Raw genomic sequence first — 20,158 nt, forward strand, 5'->3', positions numbered from 1 at the left:
CGTAGAAAGTTTTCTTCTTCTTTCTTCTATCTATCTTAACATATACATCTTATTCTTCTTTGTATCTATTTTTCTTTCTCTCTCCTTCATGTCTTCCCCTCTCATGTCTTTTACTTTGTTTCCTTCTCTGCGTTCAACTTACTCTTCATTCTTTGGAAAAAAAACTGCATATATACCTCTATAAATATCCTAAATTTTATTTAAATACTATTCTCTCCTTAAAGTACGCTGTAAAAAATCTTCAAGTGATACATAATATTTATAGTTTAATTGTAGTTATTTTTCGATATTACTGATACGTACACGGATCTCATATCACTGGTATACCTTTCTTGTGTAAATAAATTTAATTTTCTATTGTTATTCCGGAATTTCTATCTCTCTTGTAGAAGTAAATACAGTAGTTTGTGCTATATATTTTCCTATGTAGTATATTTGAACCCCATCATTAAGCATTATACCACACTATCCCAAGACAATGTTAACTTTAAACATTTTTAAATAAAAAAAATAGTACATATGTATGTATATTGAAGTATTTTGTAAAGATTTTAAAATAGAAATCACCTCCTTTTAAGTAATTTGTAGGAATAATTTGAGCACATAGTGTGATGAATTACGTTGTAAGGAACTTATCAAAGTGATAGGATAAATGTTTGGAAAAAATGCATAACATGCGTGTAGATGTTGAATTCAAATTCTTAGTACAGTGGTTTCGATACCGGCACAAAAGCATTTTGTACCTTGTAACCGCCAATCCGATTCCGTTCTAACAATTGCTCATGTGAATTAATAATTAAAAAAAAATATCTTTACTTTTTAAACACTGTTCTCTGAAATGTAATACATTTTATTTTTATTTTTTATGAATAAATCAATGTCAACAGTAACAGATCATTCATATGAGCGCATACATCACGTGATCCCATATGTGCGCATACATCACTTGATCCCATATGAGCGCATACATCACGTGATCACCTAGAACCCACCACACAGAGCGCACCTATAAAAACTTTGTTAACACTTCATTTCACCATTTTCGAAATTTTTTATGCGCATACACTTACACAACATTACCACCCATAATCAGTTACATTTACCATAAAAATATCCCATCCAAAGTACTATATAAATTCGCTCACCACTTCTCGCAAGTCCATATACATTTAGTTAAATATATATTTTTTACGTTTCCAAAGCTTTTTAATCAAAACCTTCTTTATATCGCAAAAAAAAAATCTCTTCTCTCGACTGTTGTGTAGAAATGTGCCTCTTGTCTGACAATATTTACGATTACTATAACGTGTCTCAGGGTAAAGTCACTGTAGCCAGTATTGATGATGGTGAAGAATTCCAGCTTGCAGATGTAAGTTTTCAACATACAACAACAATAAATTAGCCAATATACATAGGTCAAACGCCATTATGAGTAGTTGATGATGGCTCCATGTACCCAAGCAACCAACAACATACACACCAGCAACAAAAAGCAAAAAAGTACACAAAAATATTTTTATAGTACGCATGCCGCCAATATTTAAGCATTTGGATATGGTGAATAGGATGTTAATGAATGAATACACCTACTGCTATACAACAACCATAGAAACCACAACCACCACCACTCTTTTTGAAGTGGATTTGCATACACCTACACCAACATCACTTTTCTACTTTATCGTTTTGTTACTTTTGTGACATGCGTAAACATGTATCGTAATGAAACGCTGAGAATTTAGTCCCTCTTCCATATCTGCATCTGCGCCAAATATCTTTATACACAAATTATTCAACGTTTGATCGCTCGCTCGTTTATGCGTTGATTTTTTTTATATCTAGTCTTTGTTACTGTACTTTTTTTTTGGAAACTCGTTTGCATCTATAAAATATTATCTGGAATGTCTTTGAAGGCTTGAAAGGATGAATACGTATTATTAAAGTTGCTTTGATTCCAATGCTCGTGGAACTGACGTATGCTTTAACGAGTATTTATAAACAAAGACGTAATAATGCGTTTTTCAAAATGCAAACGCAAAAAAATATCGCCCGATGCTTTCACATAATTTGTTAAGACTGCGTGATTTATTGCTCAATTATTGACTAAGAGTATGCGTTTTCTAGTGTTATAGAATTAAATAATATGGGGCAATTTATTTCGTTGTAACAGCGTTCAATTTTTTTCTTTGCTCGATCTATATACATACATACATATATAAGTATAATCTAGGATTGCTAGCTCGTGTTTTTTTAGATATTGTAGTGTCTAGTTTATAAGAATATTTATTTGAGAATGTTAGCGTATTTATGAAAAAAACCTGCTTTTATATATTAGCATGTTTACTCAGTTTTATTGTAAAGTTAGCATTACATTGTAAACATGGCAGCGAGCTAGCTAAATTTTTATGTATATTTTTTGATATAAATTTTTATTATATTTTTAATCAAACTTTTATTTACTTGCACGCTTTGTTATATAAAATTTTCATCCCACCCATTCTAAGCTTTCGACAAATTCCGGAATTTATTTACTACGTCTATACCTTAGTCGCTTTTAGAAACCTATGCTTTGAGAAAACCTTAGGATAAGTGACAGCTTATATTCGGCTTTTGTAGTAAAAGTGTTGCTTTAAGCTTAGGTTATCAATTTAAAATTTTCCCAGACAACTATCCCAAAACCAGAAATGCTGATATTGAAAACAAACGACTCCTGCGATAGAAAAGAACCAAGAAACAATGAAGTACCAAGTAAATATCAAACTGACTTCAGTTTGATCTATGTTTTATCTTTTCCTAAATGTATTAAAATGCGCAATGAGAGCATGACTAAAGCAAGGAACTCATAGCTTTCTAAGAAGAATTCATAATTCAAGGCCTTCCGAAGACACAAATTATCTTATGAGTATTATTTTATTTCGTGTAGCTAAGCAATATTTTGGCTTTTGTACGCAAAAATATACAGCAGCAAAAATTATTAAAATGCTTCAAAAATTTTCTTCCCCTTTTTACTTTCATTTATTTAGAAAAGACTTAATGAATGAACAATTTAAAAAAAAAAAATAAATAAAATAAAAAATATTTCAAATATTAGAAATATCGAGAAGTTTTTACAATTTTCTTTAAAATTTAAAATACTTAAAAACATTTCTAAAAAGTTTTAAAAAATTTTCTTTAAAATCTCGAAATAAACCAATTTTGAAAACATATCTGAAAAATTAAGACTGATGCTAGTTAATTTTAGAACTTGTTTTTTTTATACATAAAACAATATACAAAAATAAAATAAATAAATTTAAGGCCCTATAAACTACGAAGAGATTTTAGACCGAGCTTCTTTTCTAATTTGCGTCGTGCTCCTTCTAATTTTTCCTACAAATTGGCGGGACGAGACTTACATGTTTTATGCCAGGCAAGGCAGATGAGTTTTCACTGAGAGCTTTTCATGGCAGAAATAAACTCGGAGTGCTTACCAAACGCCGTCGAGGGGCGACCCACTTGGAAAAATTTTCTTCTAATTGAACTTGTTTATAAAATTTTGATGTTGCTTTGCCCGGGGCGTGAACCCGGGATCTTCGGTGTGGTAGGTGGTGCACGCTATCATCACACCACGGCGGCAGCCTATGAAAATTGGAGCCTTAGAGCAGCCACTGTTGAAAATTAGAGCCTTAATTTGAAACCATTCATCGGATTAATTAAATTTCTAAACTTTATTTACTGCTAAATTTCAAACTTTAAAGCTTGCTGCTGCACTTTATAAACACAAATTCAACACAGTTTGAACTAAGAAGGGACGTTTCTGAAACAAAATCTTTTACAGGGCGTTCTTCAACCGACGTCGTTTTGAAAACAATTCAGATCTTCTATCAAATTCTGAGATAGTGCGTTTTTCAAAAAAATTCTGAAATTGCGGTTTCTCAGTGGCAATTTTGAGAAAGCAATTCCGAAATTCGGTGATATATTACTCAAGCGGCATTGTGTTGTATAAAAATCTTACGTAAATTTTCATATTTTTACAAAAAATATAAAATTTTGGTAGAAAAAACGGAATATCTTCTGGTGAGGCAATGTATATATTTTTTTACATCAAACTCAGATGCATAGCTACTTATTGTATATTTAAAATTTATATCATATCAGATTTCTGTTTTTTTTTTTAAATTCAAAACTTGTTTGGATGCTTATATATATTTAATTTAAAATGACGCTAGTATGGTTATGTATTGTGTTCGTCTTTGCATTCGTGGCATGTTTTTGTTGTTTTATTTATCTTTATATGTTTTTCAATATCTTGAAGTACTATAAGCCTATTTACACAAACACGTCTGTACAAAAAAAATACACAAAAGAACGCCTAAAATAATCCAAAACTGCTTTTTAAACACTTTTAATCAAAAACTGTAAAAAATACTGAAAATAAAAACTAAATTTCCAACTACTCAAGACCACCAAATAATTAGCTTAAAATAATGAGTGAATTAACATTTATATTTTCTCCCTTTACTTCTCTCCACACGTGGTTTAAACAATACAGCAAGCTTTCGATATCTTGGGCTTCTCACTCCAAGAGAAACAAGATGTCTACAAGATCACCGCCGCTGTCATGCATATGGGTGGTATGAAGTTCAAGCAACGTGGTCGCGAAGAACAGGCTGAACAAGATGGTGAAGAAGAGGGTACACGTGTTGCCAAGTTGTTCGGTTGTGATACCGCTGAATTGTACAAGAACTTGTTGAAACCACGTATTAAGGTCGGTAACGAATTCGTCACACAAGGTCGTAACGTACAACAGGTCACCAACTCTATTGGTGCTCTCTGCAAGGGTGTGTTCGATCGTCTCTTCAAATGGCTGGTTAAAAAGTGTAACGAAACTTTGGATACCAAACAAAAACGTCAACACTTCATTGGTGTACTGGATATTGCTGGTTTCGAAATTTTCGACGTAAGTATGACACGGTCCATTACACACACAAAAAAACATATACATAAGTAAAACAGAAAAAAAAATTAAGAAACCTGCAGTACACACTTACGACTCGAGTGCGGGTGCATGTGAAACGATTTGAGTGTTTTTTCTTGCTCTACGCTTTTTTAGCACATTACAGGAAAATATAGTAAAGAGAGAGCACGAAAAGCACAGCACTACTTCGAGAAAGATTCTTACGATTGTTTACGATCGTTAAAAACGTTTCATACGACGCTTGCACTTTAGTTGCTTTGAGAGGGTTGTTTTGCAGCGAAGTGTGCTTAATGTGAGCACACTTGGTGGCATGCAGCAACTGTGTATGTAGGCAACACTAACACGTCTCCCTTGACATAGACTTTGACATAACTACACAGATGAAATAAGAAAAACTTTTAAACGAGACAAAAGTTCTTGTAGTATTTTCACTTTTCCTGCCAATCAACTTTAAACAAATACATAAATTACCCTCTCACCAAATACGCACTCAAACTCTCCACACTAAAAATCAAGCACAATGTTTTCCAAATTTTATTTTTTTATATGCACACAAGCAACCAATTTTTTTTGTAAGCAAACTTCGTCTAACATTATTATTGCCCACCGTAATAATTTAGTACAATGGTTTCGAACAATTGTGTATCAACTTCACCAATGAGAAATTGCAACAATTCTTTAACCATATCATGTTCGTTATGGAACAAGAAGAATACAAGAAAGAGGGTATCAATTGGGACTTTATCGATTTTGGTATGGATTTGCTAGCTTGTATCGATTTGATTGAAAAGGTGCTTATTGAACAAACAAACAGATAAAAAAACGAAAATTGAAAATTTTTAGTGGAATTTTGCATCTATGCTAGCTCTGTGACAGTTAAATGGTTTGGCATGATTTTTTTTTTCTCTAAGTAGAACGATTGTCTGATAGACGAAATACTCAACACAGCAACAGGTATTGATTGGTATTCGTGTTACATCGGTAATGAGAGCGCCTTGTTTAGTGGTTCACACCTGCGTGAGAGTGTAATAAAACAAAATTCAAAATAAGATTATTTGCGCTCGAACTGCTAAGCGAGCATGAACGTCGTTCGATTGTCAGCATTCTATGCTGAGCATAATTTATTGTTGGTAATATTCTATGGGTATTATGAGAAAACATGAAATAGAGAGTTTCGCTCTCGCATAAAATATGAAATTTATACAAACGCTGTGCTTCTGTAATAATAAATCATAAGTGCGCACAAATGAACGATAGTCATGCGCGCTTCATAAATTTAATATTATTTTTCAATTTTGCATTATTGCTCTCGCCTGTATTTATCACACATGCATTCACGAAATGAATTTATTGCATGGGAAAGGATGCCAATGTCTGCCTTCAATGAACAATCTTGTATTTGTATTTTCATCCCACAGCACCGAAGTAGAAAATTTGTCCCCCACCATTTCATCACACCAGCGTGCAGGGTTAGAACTTTATTATATTTTTTAGATATGCTATGGTTTTCAGTATTGAAGTAAAAACACAATTTTTTTCTTTGCCCAAGTTTTTGATGTAGGGAGCTAACGATTTGAAAAAAAAACTCGGTTTTTCTTCAGGCAAAATTGGCTCATTGATATTGATTAAGTAGCTAAAATATATAATTTATGCAGGTTGAACAAAGTGGACCAATTTGTGGAAATACTCTTTGTAAAAATATTAATTTATGAATTGCAAAGTTTACTTAAATATTTATATTTTTGATTGAAGAGTTAAAAATAAAAAATTTGTGAATTTAATTTAATAACAAATCTTTTAGATTGCAGTTTTTTTTGCAAAATAGTACCAAATACATATATATACAATATCCAAATCATGCCCCTTCGCCAATTACACACTCAAACTCTCCATATTAAAATTCATGCACGATCACTTTTTACAAAATTCATCTAAACGTATCATTTCCCACCCTAAACAATTTAGTACAATGGTTTCGAACAATTGTGTATCAACTTCACAAATGAAAAATTGCAACAATTCTTCAATCATCACATGTTCGTTTTGGAACAAGAAGAATACAAGAAAGAGGGTATCAATTGGGACTTTATCGATTTTGGTATGGATCTGCTTGCATGTATCGATCTCATTGAAAAGGTGCTTGTTTAAGTAAAGATAATTCAAAAATTTTCCGAGATTTTTGTCTATGTTAGATGTGTGATATTTGTCATATATGTTAGTTAGTTGCTCTGATAGTTTTTTATTAGAATTCATTTTTTCAATGTTGAAACAAGCAAACTTTTAATTTAAATAATTTTTTTTAGTAAAACGTTCGTCTGTCGGATAGACGAAATACTCAACGCAACACCAGGTATGGGTATTCAAGTTGAATACAAATGTGATTGTATTTCCACCAAATGGTACTGAAGAAAATTGTCATCTCTGTACAGGGTTGGAACTTTATCACGATCGTAGAAAATTTAATACGATTTTTTCATTTTAATTTACTACGATTTAAATCTATGCTAGTTCTAATCCTGATGTCGTGTAAAATATGTGTAGCCTAGTCTCCCTCTCTATGATTAACTAGGATTTTAATATATGTTAGTTCTAACCCTGATAGCGTGTATAGTTAGTGTAGCATAATTTGTTTCCTATATTACCCCACACACGGGTACAATATTGCCCATGAGCATTGTGTTCCAGCACTGTGATACTGCACAATACCACACAACCTTTGTTTCACACCACCATTTCATCACTTGCACAAATGTTGCATCACCTATGCACCAATTCACACCGTTGTAGTATTTTGTAATAATTGTTTTAATCCTCACAACTTTGTATATTGTATTTAACGAAAAAAAAACACCAATATAACATAAATCACCGAAAAATAATGTGTAGTACAATGGCTTCGAGCAATTGTGTATTAATTTCACCAATGAAAAATTACAACAATTCTTCAATCATGTCATGTTCGTTATGGAACAAGAAGAATATAAAAGAGAGGGCATTAACTGGGATTTCATCGATTTCGGCATGGATTTGTTGGCTTGTATTGAGATGATTGAAAAGGTTGGTTTCTGTGAGCTAAAGGAAGCAGAAAAATATTATAAAATAAAAATAAGAATTGAACAAAATAAAGTTTTCAGTATATTCTTTTCAATAAGTGAATTCCCATTAAAACCGTATGCTCTAATTTAAGTTGTAGAATTTTTAGGTATTTTTCGTAAGACATGGTACATTGCTCAATGTGGGTTGGTTTGCTCGAATTTCTCTTCAAAACAACATCATTCTTCTAGCAGTTCCTTGAAATTGTTGTATGTATGCTATATGTTTATGTTTGAAGCATGTGTTTTACAACTCTTGCTCTCTATTTCGGACTGGGTACGATGAATTTATCTCTTCTCTTCTGCATTTATCCTACCTATACAAAAACCGTACCCTCTATGCCTCAATTTTGTATGTATGTACGTAATTAACACTAAAGTTAAAACACGGTATGCAATTCAAACCCTTTATCTCAGAATCCTCATGTGTTGTTGCTATACATACCATTTTTTACACATAGAGTTAAAAGGTTTCGAACAATTCTGTATCAACTTTATACCTATGAGAAATTTCCAACTAATAATTAATTCCAATATATTTGTTACACAACCAGAAGAATAAAAGAAACTTCCAAAATAGTATCATTAGACACATTGAAAGTAACTGTTGAATCAACAAATAGTTGATTATGAATTGACCGTTTCAAAAGTCAAATCAACCAATGAAAATTATTAAGAGAACACATTTCCTTCCACATTGGAATGACAGTGAAAGCTGTTCATTTGATTTCTGTGGCACCATGGTGTAGGTTGTTTTTAAAATTATAAAAAGGAAACATCGGTTAGATTCATTGAGATTCTATAAATTTTACAAAGTATTGTTAACTTTAGACACACAGTTTCTTTTTTGTTGAAATAACTAAACAAATTTGTTTTCTAGAAAAAAAAGAACTCGGTTGACTTAACCATAATGTGATAAATTTTACAGAATATCTGTTAATTCAAGAATGAGAAACCCGGTTTGTTGGGTTTGCTTGTACTATTTCTTTCTTACGTATACAAACTCCAGCCCTACATACTAGATTCTAAAAGTCCGCACATGACCTAAATAATATTTTCAATTTCGATGTGGAACCGACGCTTCTAACAGCAATTTCCTTATGTTCCAACCATCTTTAATATATAATTTTAGGAGGGAAAAAAAAATGTACGTCTTCTCGACGAAGTTAGAAAAAGCATTGATAAACTAAATTTTGTTTTATTTTTGCATATTTAAGTTAGAAGTCAATCTGTCAAGAAAAACGAAGAGTTTATGTGTTCTGTTCTAGTTTGATGTTAAAGTACTCGCCCTGCCATCTTAACGTTACATCTAGTTCTTTTTTGTAAGATAACTTGATGTGCTCGCATTTTGAAAAATATAAAACTGAATTGCTGTACGAATTCAATTTGAGACAACTTTTGAACAGGTACAAAGGTTATAATTTCATTTCTTAATTTTCCGATGCCGAAAACAATTTTGATTTGCCATAAGTTTGTGTTTATCAGGACAACTTATAAACGCGCTAATTCCAGAGAGTGAAATGAGTTGTTTAGCTTTCTTTTTTCATTGCAAATTGAAGAATCTTTTACGAAATTTTCAATTTGGCCACGATCTTACCCTTAAGGTAGTTTTTACTCTTATAACACGTAAAACTAGTTTCCCCCGTACAATTTTTGTCATGTAACTCACTTTCCCTTTATAACGCGCGTAAGATATTGTCTTTGCATTGCACAATATTGCATTTATCACACAAATTTTGTTGCACAACATAATTCCATCCGCACAAATACCCTTCCTCTTATTTACCTTTTAGTAGTATTTTGTAATAATTGTTTTATTCCCCAAATCTTTGTTTATTGGCTTGTAAAATTTTACTATAAAACACCATCACCAACACCACCACACTCTGTAGTATAACGGATTCGAGCAATTGTGTATTAATTTCACCAATGAGAAATTACAACAATTCTTCAATCATCACATGTTTGTTTTGGAACAAGAAGAATATAAAAGAGAGGGCATTGACTGGGCGTTCATCGATTTCGGCATGGATTTGTTGGCTTGTATTGAGATGATTGAAAAGGTTGGTTTTGGCGCACTAAAGAAAGCAGAAAAGTATTATAAAATAAATATAAAAAGATAAATTATATAATGCAAAGCATATTCACTTCAAAGCGTGAATTTAAAAATATGCTCTAATTTAACTTACAACAAATGAGCAAAAACGGCTTTTTAAGTATTTCACGCAAATTGCGGTGCTCGATCGCGCGTTAAAGTGTAACAAAATACAAATGAATGTTTATTTGCACGAATTTCCACGCAAAACTGCATCTGTGAAACACATGTATGAATATTGAATGTTTATGTTTGAAGCACGTGTCCAACTGTTGCTCATTATTTGTGACTGTGTACCCACCGGACGATGAATTCATTTTGCAACAGCAAACTCCTGCACTTATACACCATACGAATCCTTACCACCATATCTATCTCTCCATATATATCTATATATATATATATATAACTAACACAAAAAAAACACGATATGCACTTTTCGACCTTTAACCAGAATGCTCATGTCTTGTTGTTATATATTACATTTTCCACAAAAACAGTACAACGGTTTCGAACAATTGTGTATCAATTTCACTAATGAAAAATTGCAACAATTCTTCAATCATCATATGTTCGTTTTGGAACAAGAAGAATACCAACGTGAAGGCATTGAATGGACTTTCATCGATTTTGGCATGGATTTGCAAATGTGTATTGAATTGATTGAGAAGGTATTAAGCCAAAAACAAAATTTAAATGAAGTCCAAAGAGAGCACAAAATATTAATTCGCGCGAAATTTTGCTCCAAATGCTGTGTCAAAAGCTACACTAAAAGGCTTCGCATAGTGTAATGCGTAATAAAAATTGCAAATTAGAAAACAAATAGTTGGCAATTAATATTTAAATCAACTTAGATTAACAGTTTAGTACTAAATTCGAAACCCTTTTAACCTTAAAAACAAATAGTTAAATTACCTTAAAAAATAACGTGAAGTAAAATTTCCTAAAACTCTATCGATCTTTACCTTCAAACATAACCTTCGTAACAAAAACGTAGCAGCAATTAAAGAATAACATACAATAATGCGGTTAGACAAATATGTAAATTTTTCAATTATAAACAAAACTTATTAACGCAATTACTCACGTAGATATTAAACATTGAAAAAAAAAAATTTAAGTAATACAATTTTCTCCAACAAAATACTAATTTTAAAGTGCAAATAAGTTTTCAAATGAAGTTCGATTGAAACCAAAATTAAAACACTACGTAAACACTTTGAAACAATTTTTTGATCATTTATTACTAATATAGTCATCTTAATAACACAATAACACTTAAGCAAAGAGCATACCTACCTAAGTTTACTTATCTTAAAAAAGACCGCGCTCTAAACACAGCACTCCATAACTCACCTCATAGGTATTTAAGAGTTGTAGAGTTTTCACCTCGCTTGTCAGCTAATCTGTTTAAACAGCTGAAAAACGAGCTAAAAATCGCAAATGTGACAAACTCTGAGAGGACGGTCATGGAGTTGAAGCTTTTAAGCTGGATCTAATGTATTACGTTAATAAATTTATATATTAAATTTATCAAACGGCGTCAATGCATGCGTTTAGTTCGGGACTAAGAAATTAAATATTACCAAGAATAAAAAGGTTAACAAAAATATATGCATAGAAGCAACAAAAAATAAGAGTATATTGCAATCGTTTTAATACTTAAATTTGCTTTTGTTTGGTTAAGAATATATTTGAAAATTACCCTAATGAAATTTTCTTTAAAACATAAAATAGCTCAAGTAGAGATTTTCAAAAGTATTTGCAGTAACTCTAAAATTAGTTGTCGTGCGAGGTTGTTCTTTGTCAGCTATTTCATTCACAAAGCCAAAAATTTAGATAAAATTCGACAATGCCTCAAATGTCCACGAGAGTTCCCGCTTAAAAGAAGAACATTATAATCAGCCATTCAGGCGTTTCAGGGGTCGTAGAATATCTTCCCAGCCAAATAATTATTCATATTTCGTATATATATAAATGGCAATCTATTAAAAAACCTTAATCGACTTATTAACAGAGAGCAGTTAAAGATTTCCGATTTTTTTTTTTTTTTTTTGTTGGCAACATTAGCACGGTATGGCTGCTACAAAATATTCCAAGACACAAAGTTACAATGCTGAGTCGCTGATAGATTTTTAGTTATAGGCCACTTTGTCGCCTTTATTCTAACTCTAGTGAGATTTTTTTATAAACACACAGATATATTTCATACGTGAAAATCCAAAATGTTTGGAATATTTTTGATCCTTCATGGTATCATCGGTATTTCCTAGAATTGGTCAATGAATGCCATAACAGCAAAGTTGTGTTTCGAAAACAAAACAATATTAACATGTTAATGTCGTGTTTTCTTATTTCATTTTATAAATCAGACTCTCTTATAAAGATGCAAAAAAAAGTATTAAAGCCTCTAGGAGATTAGCAAAACATTTATATATAAAAATAACGAGAGAAAAGCTTGTTGATTTGTTTTAAATAATAAAATATAAAAAAACTTTTAATAATCAATAATTAACAGTAAACAATTTTTATAAATTGGTTTCGATTTAACCATTATCTAAAAATTAGCACAACAAATTTTTTATAAATCGGCTCTGATTTTGTTTTTTTTCGATTAGTGAATGTTTTGAACTATGATTTACACATTTAGCAGGACTGTGCCTTTATTCGAATAATCAGTTGTTAAATTAGTCGATTACTTAAGTAATTTCACAATAGTTTTTCAAAAATGGTTCAGGTGTAAATGGTATACAAAACCCACATATATAAAACATTATTGACCAGCTTAATCAAATCTAGATTATATGTAAACTTTGCTTTAAAAAAATAAAAACAAATAACTTCAGAATAAAGTCGAAATATCGATAATAGAGAACTGACGAATATGCATATGTTTTTATAACAATTATTTTGGGTTTAAATTTCATATATTTGGTTTGGCCTAGTACTTGATTATTCGTTGAATAAAGAAACAATAACTATTGATTTAACAAATGTTAGCCGAATCCCCTAAAAATAGATTACTAAAACTTAAGAAAGACTCGAATATGGTGATAAATATAAAAATTAGATCGAATAGTTTTTGGGTGTAAGATTGTCTTAAATTTTTGGAAAAAGATATTGCTTTACAAAATATTCGGAAAAAACTTACTTTTTTGGAAAAAATAAAAATAATAAAAATAATTCCAAGATTTGTTAAAATATCCAGGTTCTGCCATCGTTGCAGATAAATTTTTTTCAATACAAACTTAGAAGCTCGAAGAAATTGTTTCACAGCAATCCACGCATATGTACATAATTTATATTTAAAAAAACCAAACAATGCAATATTTAATTATTACTGCACTTGCATACTTTCATTAAATGCACATGCACTGTGTGTAGTTAGAAATTTGTTTAGTGTGCAGATGTGAAAAAAATAAAATAAAAAAGCCTGACACAAATTACAGGTGGAAATTTTCTCACAAATTTTAAAGGCTACACAAAAAATGGATGCCTGGGCGATACTACACCCTATCGCGGCAGGCCATTCTGAATTGGTCTATCTCAAAATTTAAAACAAAAACTTTATCTCAGAATGATTTCAAAAAGTTTTTTGCCTGAAATTTCGTTTCCGAAACGACCTAACTCAGCATTTGGCTTAAGCACCAGATAGGTTGATATTCCACCCAGCAGTAGACATTTTTTGATTCTCTGGGATTTCTCATAAAATTCACTCATGAAATTTGTGTTGGGTGCGTATTTATGTTTTTATGTACATAGAATGCTTACCTTTATTAAAAAAGTAGTAGAAAATGTGTGAATTAGTAGTAATAGTAAGAAGACGCCACGCAAAAATTAACAATGGATTGCATCAACACGATGTCAATCACTAATATCTACTAAGGTAAGCGCTTTTAACGCTGTAAATATATATTTAATGTAATAAATGTAGATAGATATTTGTTTTATGTATTTATATTATAATTTAAAGCTGAGTAGTATTAGTTAATGTTTATATGTATTACGTAGTACTTATTTGCACGCTTCTTTTTGTATATGCCGCAAAACTTAAAAAAAAATAATAATTATGTATCTATCACTTTTTTACAAATTTTTAATTACATTTCTTTATTTTTCTTTCTTTTTCTAACATTTTTATTTAAACAACAGCCTATGGGTATCTTGTCCATCCTTGAAGAAGAATCTATGTTCCCCAAGGCTACTGATCAAACATTCGCCGAAAAATTGATCAACACCCATTTGGGCAAATCTGCACCATTCCAGAAGCCCAAACCACCAAAGCCCGGTCAACAAGCTGCTCACTTTGCTATTGGCCATTATGCTGGTGTTGTAGCGTACAATATCACCGGTTGGTTGGAGAAGAACAAGGATCCCTTGAACGATACCGTTGTTGATCAATTCAAGAAATCACAAAACAAATTGTTAATTGAAATCTTCGCTGATCATCCTGGACAATCTGGTGGAGGTGAACAAGCTAAGGGTGGTCGTGGTAAGAAGGGTGGTGGCTTTGCTACTGTCTCGTCGGCCTACAAGGAACAGTTGAACAGCTTGATGACAACATTGCGTTCAACACAACCTCACTTCGTGCGTTGTATCATTCCTAATGAAATGAAACAGCCTGGTGTTGTGGATGCTCACTTGGTTATGCATCAATTGACATGTAACGGTGTACTTGAAGGTATCCGTATTTGTCGTAAAGGTTTCCCCAACAGAATGGTGTACCCCGATTTCAAGCAACGGTAAGTTGAAGTGCAAACATACAACAAATTTAAAAGACTTTAGTTAAAACTCTCTAGTATTAAGACAAAATATTATAATACCGTCGCTGTTTAAAAAAAAATTCACATCGTCCAATTGCACAGCCGCATAAGATGGAAAAAATTAACTTGACTAAATCTAAGCTAGATATTAATATGTTTTTTAAACTAATATAAACAAGTTTTTTTATAAAAAATTGAAAAACAGATTAGCAGCCAGAGTATAGATGCCCTAACAAAAAAAAAAAAAAAATAAATAAATAAATAAATAAAAAAAATTTTAAACAAAAAATGTGTATACAAGACGAACGAACATATAAGTCAATAGAGGTTAGATGCAGTGAGAAAAAATGTATACATTTAAAATAAATAAAAACATAATAAAAAAATTTACGAAAAAACTGAGAAACAGATTAGAGGCTTAAGGTCATAGCTTATATGTATTGAGAAAGTATATTAAAAAAAAATTATAAAAAAAGTATACAAAACTATATAACTTAAAAGCTGATAAGCAGCAACTTTTGATTTGATTATTCAATGCCAAAACCTTGAATGACAATGAGGCCAAACTTTTTTCATTCGCTCGAAAACTTCAATTCCATCATAAAAGCGGTTTCGCAAAAGTTCGATGGGTGGTATAGCATTGTTATTGTATTTTAATTTAAATAACTCTTAGTGAACACAAGCACAAAAAATTACTTTCAAATACTACTAGACAATGTAAACTTAAAACACCACGAAAACGTTTTGATAACAAAATGTAATATATGTATAAGATATGTATATATCTTTTTTCATTAAGCAGTACACTTTAGTTTAGTTAGTTATATAAAAATTATTTTAAGATATACTTTAGTAAACGTTAATTATTTTTTTATATTTTCCTTCCATTTCTCGTTTGCCCAAAAAAATTTCGAAATATATTTACTATATATATATCGAAAAATTAGTTACATGATCTTGGCACCAGCCATAATGACCGCAGAGAAAGTACCTAAAAATGCGGCAGCCAAGTGTTTGGAAGCTGTTGGATTGGATCCCGACATGTACCGTATTGGTCATACAAAGGCACGCAGCTAATTAATTAATGTTTCGACTCGTTTTTTTTTTGTTTCCTAAATGAATTTAAAAAGTGTTTCTTAATTAAATTTCATGTAGACTTCAGTGCACATTCCAGTTTCAATTTTTATTACTATATTTCCAATCATACTTAAATGGAACATACTCATGAAACAGTATTCCGTAAAAAGTATTTGTCACCTGCATCAGTATAATGTTTTTTTATATCCACTATAAACCTTTAATATCTCGTTTGTAGTACTCATGTACTTGTTACTTGTATACCTGGAACCCACACTGAAACGTAGTGAGTGAAATACCTTAAGCCCCACTCACAATTATCTTTTTGTCGTAATCCTTACACATTGTTTCTTGTTGAACGAATGCAACCCCACCTCATTGAACTCCTTAAAATTACATCAAATTTTATAAAGTTTTCTCAATTTCAATTGCACATATCATTGTATTTTTTTTTCTTTCGTTAAATTTGATTTCATGGAAGTTATGAATACGTTTGCCCCTTTTAAGACATATACTATATACAATAGTTTATTTAATTTTCATATTTCATGCGAATGACGTTACATTTACAGTAGTTAGTTTTTCTTTTAATCATATATATTGTTCGTGAGTAATTTTTTTATATACATAAGTAGTCATTTATTTAAAGCCCCTTATTTGAGAAAAAAAAAATGCAAGTATTTGCGATGCACTTTTTCACCTGGTAGACTTCAGCTGGCATGTATTTTGTTTCTGAGTCTGTTTATGTATGTTTCATATAGATATTAAACCCATATAGAGCCGCTTTCCAAAAGAATATACAAATACCTATCTTTTTAATTACTCCATTTTAAGTTTTTTTGGGCTAAGTAGCCTCTAACTGGCATGACTTATTTGCCAAGATTATAGTTAGTCAATCAGTGGCCTTTATTCCTAACATAAGACAAGAAAATTATTACTTTACTCTTACAAAGAAAAGATCACCCCTACAAACAAATGATCACTTTACTTTAACATATTTGAATTACATGAGTGTTCAAAATACTCTGAAGAAAGTATGGCACAATAAAAATTTTATTTTTATTTTTTGTACCCTTCAGACACATTTGTATCCCATAACATATCTGGAACACTTCAATATTTCTGAAATACTCCATCATTCCTTATATATGTGAATTACTTTTTGTTAGATGTCACACAAATTTTACGAAGTCTAATAAAATACTCGCAACTAAAGTTTGTTAGTTACGGTACGGATCATTTTCGGGTTTAGGCCTTCAGTCGAGTTTTTGAGACTAATGAAGCCAGCTTCATATAAAATAAAATTATACGCGCAATTCGTGATTTGCAATTGAACAGAAATATTTGTTTGTGGTTCGTAACTCTGACGTCTGCACACATGGGCCGCATGATAATAATAAGGTCATTCATTTGAGTTGGTTAGGTCAGCGCACCACCCTAAATTACGGCGGCCTCATGAAAGAACTGATTTTAAGCTTTGGCTATATATGATTTTTCTCCCTACAAATTCATTTAGAATTTTGACATTTTCAATAAAGTCTTAGTTTTTTCACATTAGTGTGAATTATAGTTAGTGTTACATAACATTATACATTTACATATGAGTCCAAGTCTTTCTTCACAGCACATGGTGTATGTATATCTTTCTGTTTTTTTTACGAGAACATAAAATAATTAAGGTTACAGCACTTTTTCCTTAAAAAACGAATATATACGTTAATATCTAACGTTAGATCATGTACCTTATACAGCCAGAACGTACAAAATTATCGAAAGAACATATAAATTTAATGCAACCAAATCACTTCAAACACTTCACTACTACATTCACAGGTATCAAATACTTAGCCCCGGTGAAATTAAGGATGTGGGTGATGAGAAAAAAGCCTGTAAGATACTTATTGAGAGCACTGGATTGAATGAAGACCAATATCGTCTGGGTCATACAAAGGCATGATAAATATTTAGAAAAAGAAAATCCTTAGCAAAGAGTAACAAAAAATGCCCTGTTATGTACTTACTTTAGTATTTGCTGCGATAAGCAATAACGATTTGTGATTAAACGTTTACGCATTTGTGACTTACGCAACGGCGTACATTGTAAATATAAAAAATTTAACGCATACACTGTAAAAATGCTAAAATTTTCTTAATGTCAAAATACTTAATTTTTTTATTAATTGGCATGAACAATTTGTTCAAAATTTAAAAAAAAAAGGTGTAAATATGAGTAGCTAGGAATTTAATATTTGCTGATATCTACACGCCCCAGAGAACACACAAAAACCGAACTCAATTCAATACAACACAGCATACATTCATAATAATATGGTACTTACATACCACAAACTATTGTCCCACAAACTCTTTACAGACATGCATACACATAGTGATTACCAACTTAACACAAAATTTTTCTAATTTATTTTAACACAAAATTTTCCCCCATGCAGCTATCAAATTTTGAATCCGAAGGATATTAGCGGTTTGGATGATCCGAAAAAATGTACTAAAATTCTTATTGAGTCCACATCACTTGATGCAGATCTATATCGTCTTGGTCATACAAAGGCATGATTTCCAACTTTCTTTGGATCATTTCCAGTTTTTTGCTTAATACATAAAATGGCTTTGATGCTATACATACATTATACTGCATACATTCAAACATGTATGCCATGCAAATGGGCAACGTTTGTTATTGTGTTTTTGTTTTTTTTAAATATTTTTTTGTGATTTGCGTATGTAAGGCATTGTTTTATATAAAAAAAATAGCAGATATAGCATGTCGAGCTTTGAAACAGTAAAAGTGTGGAAAGTGTACATCAAAAACGCGCTGATCACACTTTAATGCTCACTCTTACATACATATAGACGAATAAGTAGTCTTAAACCAGAATGTTAATTATACACATATATTTTTCATGCAATTTTCCAAGAATTATTGATATAGTAGATCGCTTTATGAAAAGCGAGTTTCAACTCATCAAGTATATAATATAAAAATCATGTCATCATACATAACAAGTATATAGCATTGCATGGTGGCAAAAAAAGTATTTTATAATGCAAGCAAATGCATTGTGTGTTATTGAGACAGAATTTTGTGTGTTCGAATTCCTCAAATTTTTATACCTTTCATGAACATGAAATGGTATATTAACTTTGGTCCGATGTTTGTAACGATGAGAAATATAGAAGATAGACTCACCATTAAGTATACCGAATTGATCAGGGCGACGAACTGAGTTGATATAGCCATGTCCGTCTGTCCGTCCGTCCGTCTGTGTGTTTGAACGCAAACTAGTCCCTAAAATTTTTAGATATCTCAATGAAGTTTGGCACAAGGATGTATTTTTGTATTATATTAGACATTTGTCGGATCCGGTAGGATCGGACCACTATAACGTATATCTCCCATACAACCGGTCGTTCAAATAAGACGATTTTGATCATTCCTGCCGCAATTTAGAAAGTATAAACGTGAAACTCAGTGATATATATTCTAATATATCATAGAAGATATCCTGAAAAAATCACTTTGATCGGAGCTATATATAGTTATATCCCATACAACCGATCGTTCAGATAGAAAGATTTTTGGCTATTTCTCCCTTAATGTAGAAAGTACAAACGTGAAACTCGGTGATATATATTTTAATATATCATAGAAGATTTTCTGAAAAAATCACTTTGATCGGAGCTATATATAATATATATCCCATACAACCGATCGTTCAGATAGAAAGATTTATGGCAATTTCTCTCTTAGTTTCCAATATAAAAACGTGAAACTTGGTGATATATATTCTGTATTCCTGTAAAACTCATTTCATTCGAAGCTATATATAATATATATCCCATACAACTGATTTTTCAGATAAGGTTTCTGCCATTTTTTATTTTATATTTATCTTAAAAATCCTTTAGGTATGTACATCTGTCCACTATATATTTCTTATCTTATACATCCGATTATTTGGAGATTACGAACGGGATAAAATTATTGTTCAGCCCCATTCATGAAAGGTATGAAGTCTTCGGCACAGCCGAAGACTATCCCGTCCTTACTTGTTTTTTTATTTTTTTGCCAGTCACCCTGATGTACGTGGAAAGTATTTGCAAAAACCCTTTATTTTTTCAAGTAAAAAATTTGTATGAGTTATTTTTTTTT

At 31.3% G+C, this 20,158-nt stretch overlaps 1 protein-coding gene across 47 annotated transcripts in view; it reads left to right on the forward strand.

The window, feature by feature from the left end:
• The window catches only part of Mhc (myosin heavy chain), a 75,126-nt gene that overhangs the window by 26,168 nt on the left and 28,800 nt on the right, over positions 1-20,158 (forward strand). For 7 of the 47 annotated variants that reach the window (XM_067766848.1, XM_067766847.1, XM_067766835.1 and 4 more), the window contains exons 8-10: positions 4,532-4,939; positions 9,942-10,112; positions 14,297-14,886. In XM_067766848.1, coding sequence (XP_067622949.1) covers positions 4,532-4,939; positions 9,942-10,112; positions 14,297-14,886 — 1,169 coding nt within the window. Of the gene's footprint in view, positions 1-1,265; positions 1,370-4,531; positions 4,940-5,577; positions 5,749-6,922; positions 7,094-7,843; positions 8,015-9,941; positions 10,113-10,644; positions 10,816-14,296; positions 14,887-15,854; positions 15,973-17,817; positions 17,936-18,437; positions 18,556-20,158 lie in introns of all 47 variants that reach the window. The other 40 variants (XR_010949753.1, XM_067766805.1, XM_067766811.1 and 37 more) reach the window with 23 other exon arrangements.

This window comes from Eurosta solidaginis, chromosome 2 (genome assembly GCF_040869045.1).
Source record: "Eurosta solidaginis isolate ZX-2024a chromosome 2, ASM4086904v1, whole genome shotgun sequence".
Classification (NCBI taxonomy): domain Eukaryota; kingdom Metazoa; phylum Arthropoda; class Insecta; order Diptera; family Tephritidae; genus Eurosta; species Eurosta solidaginis.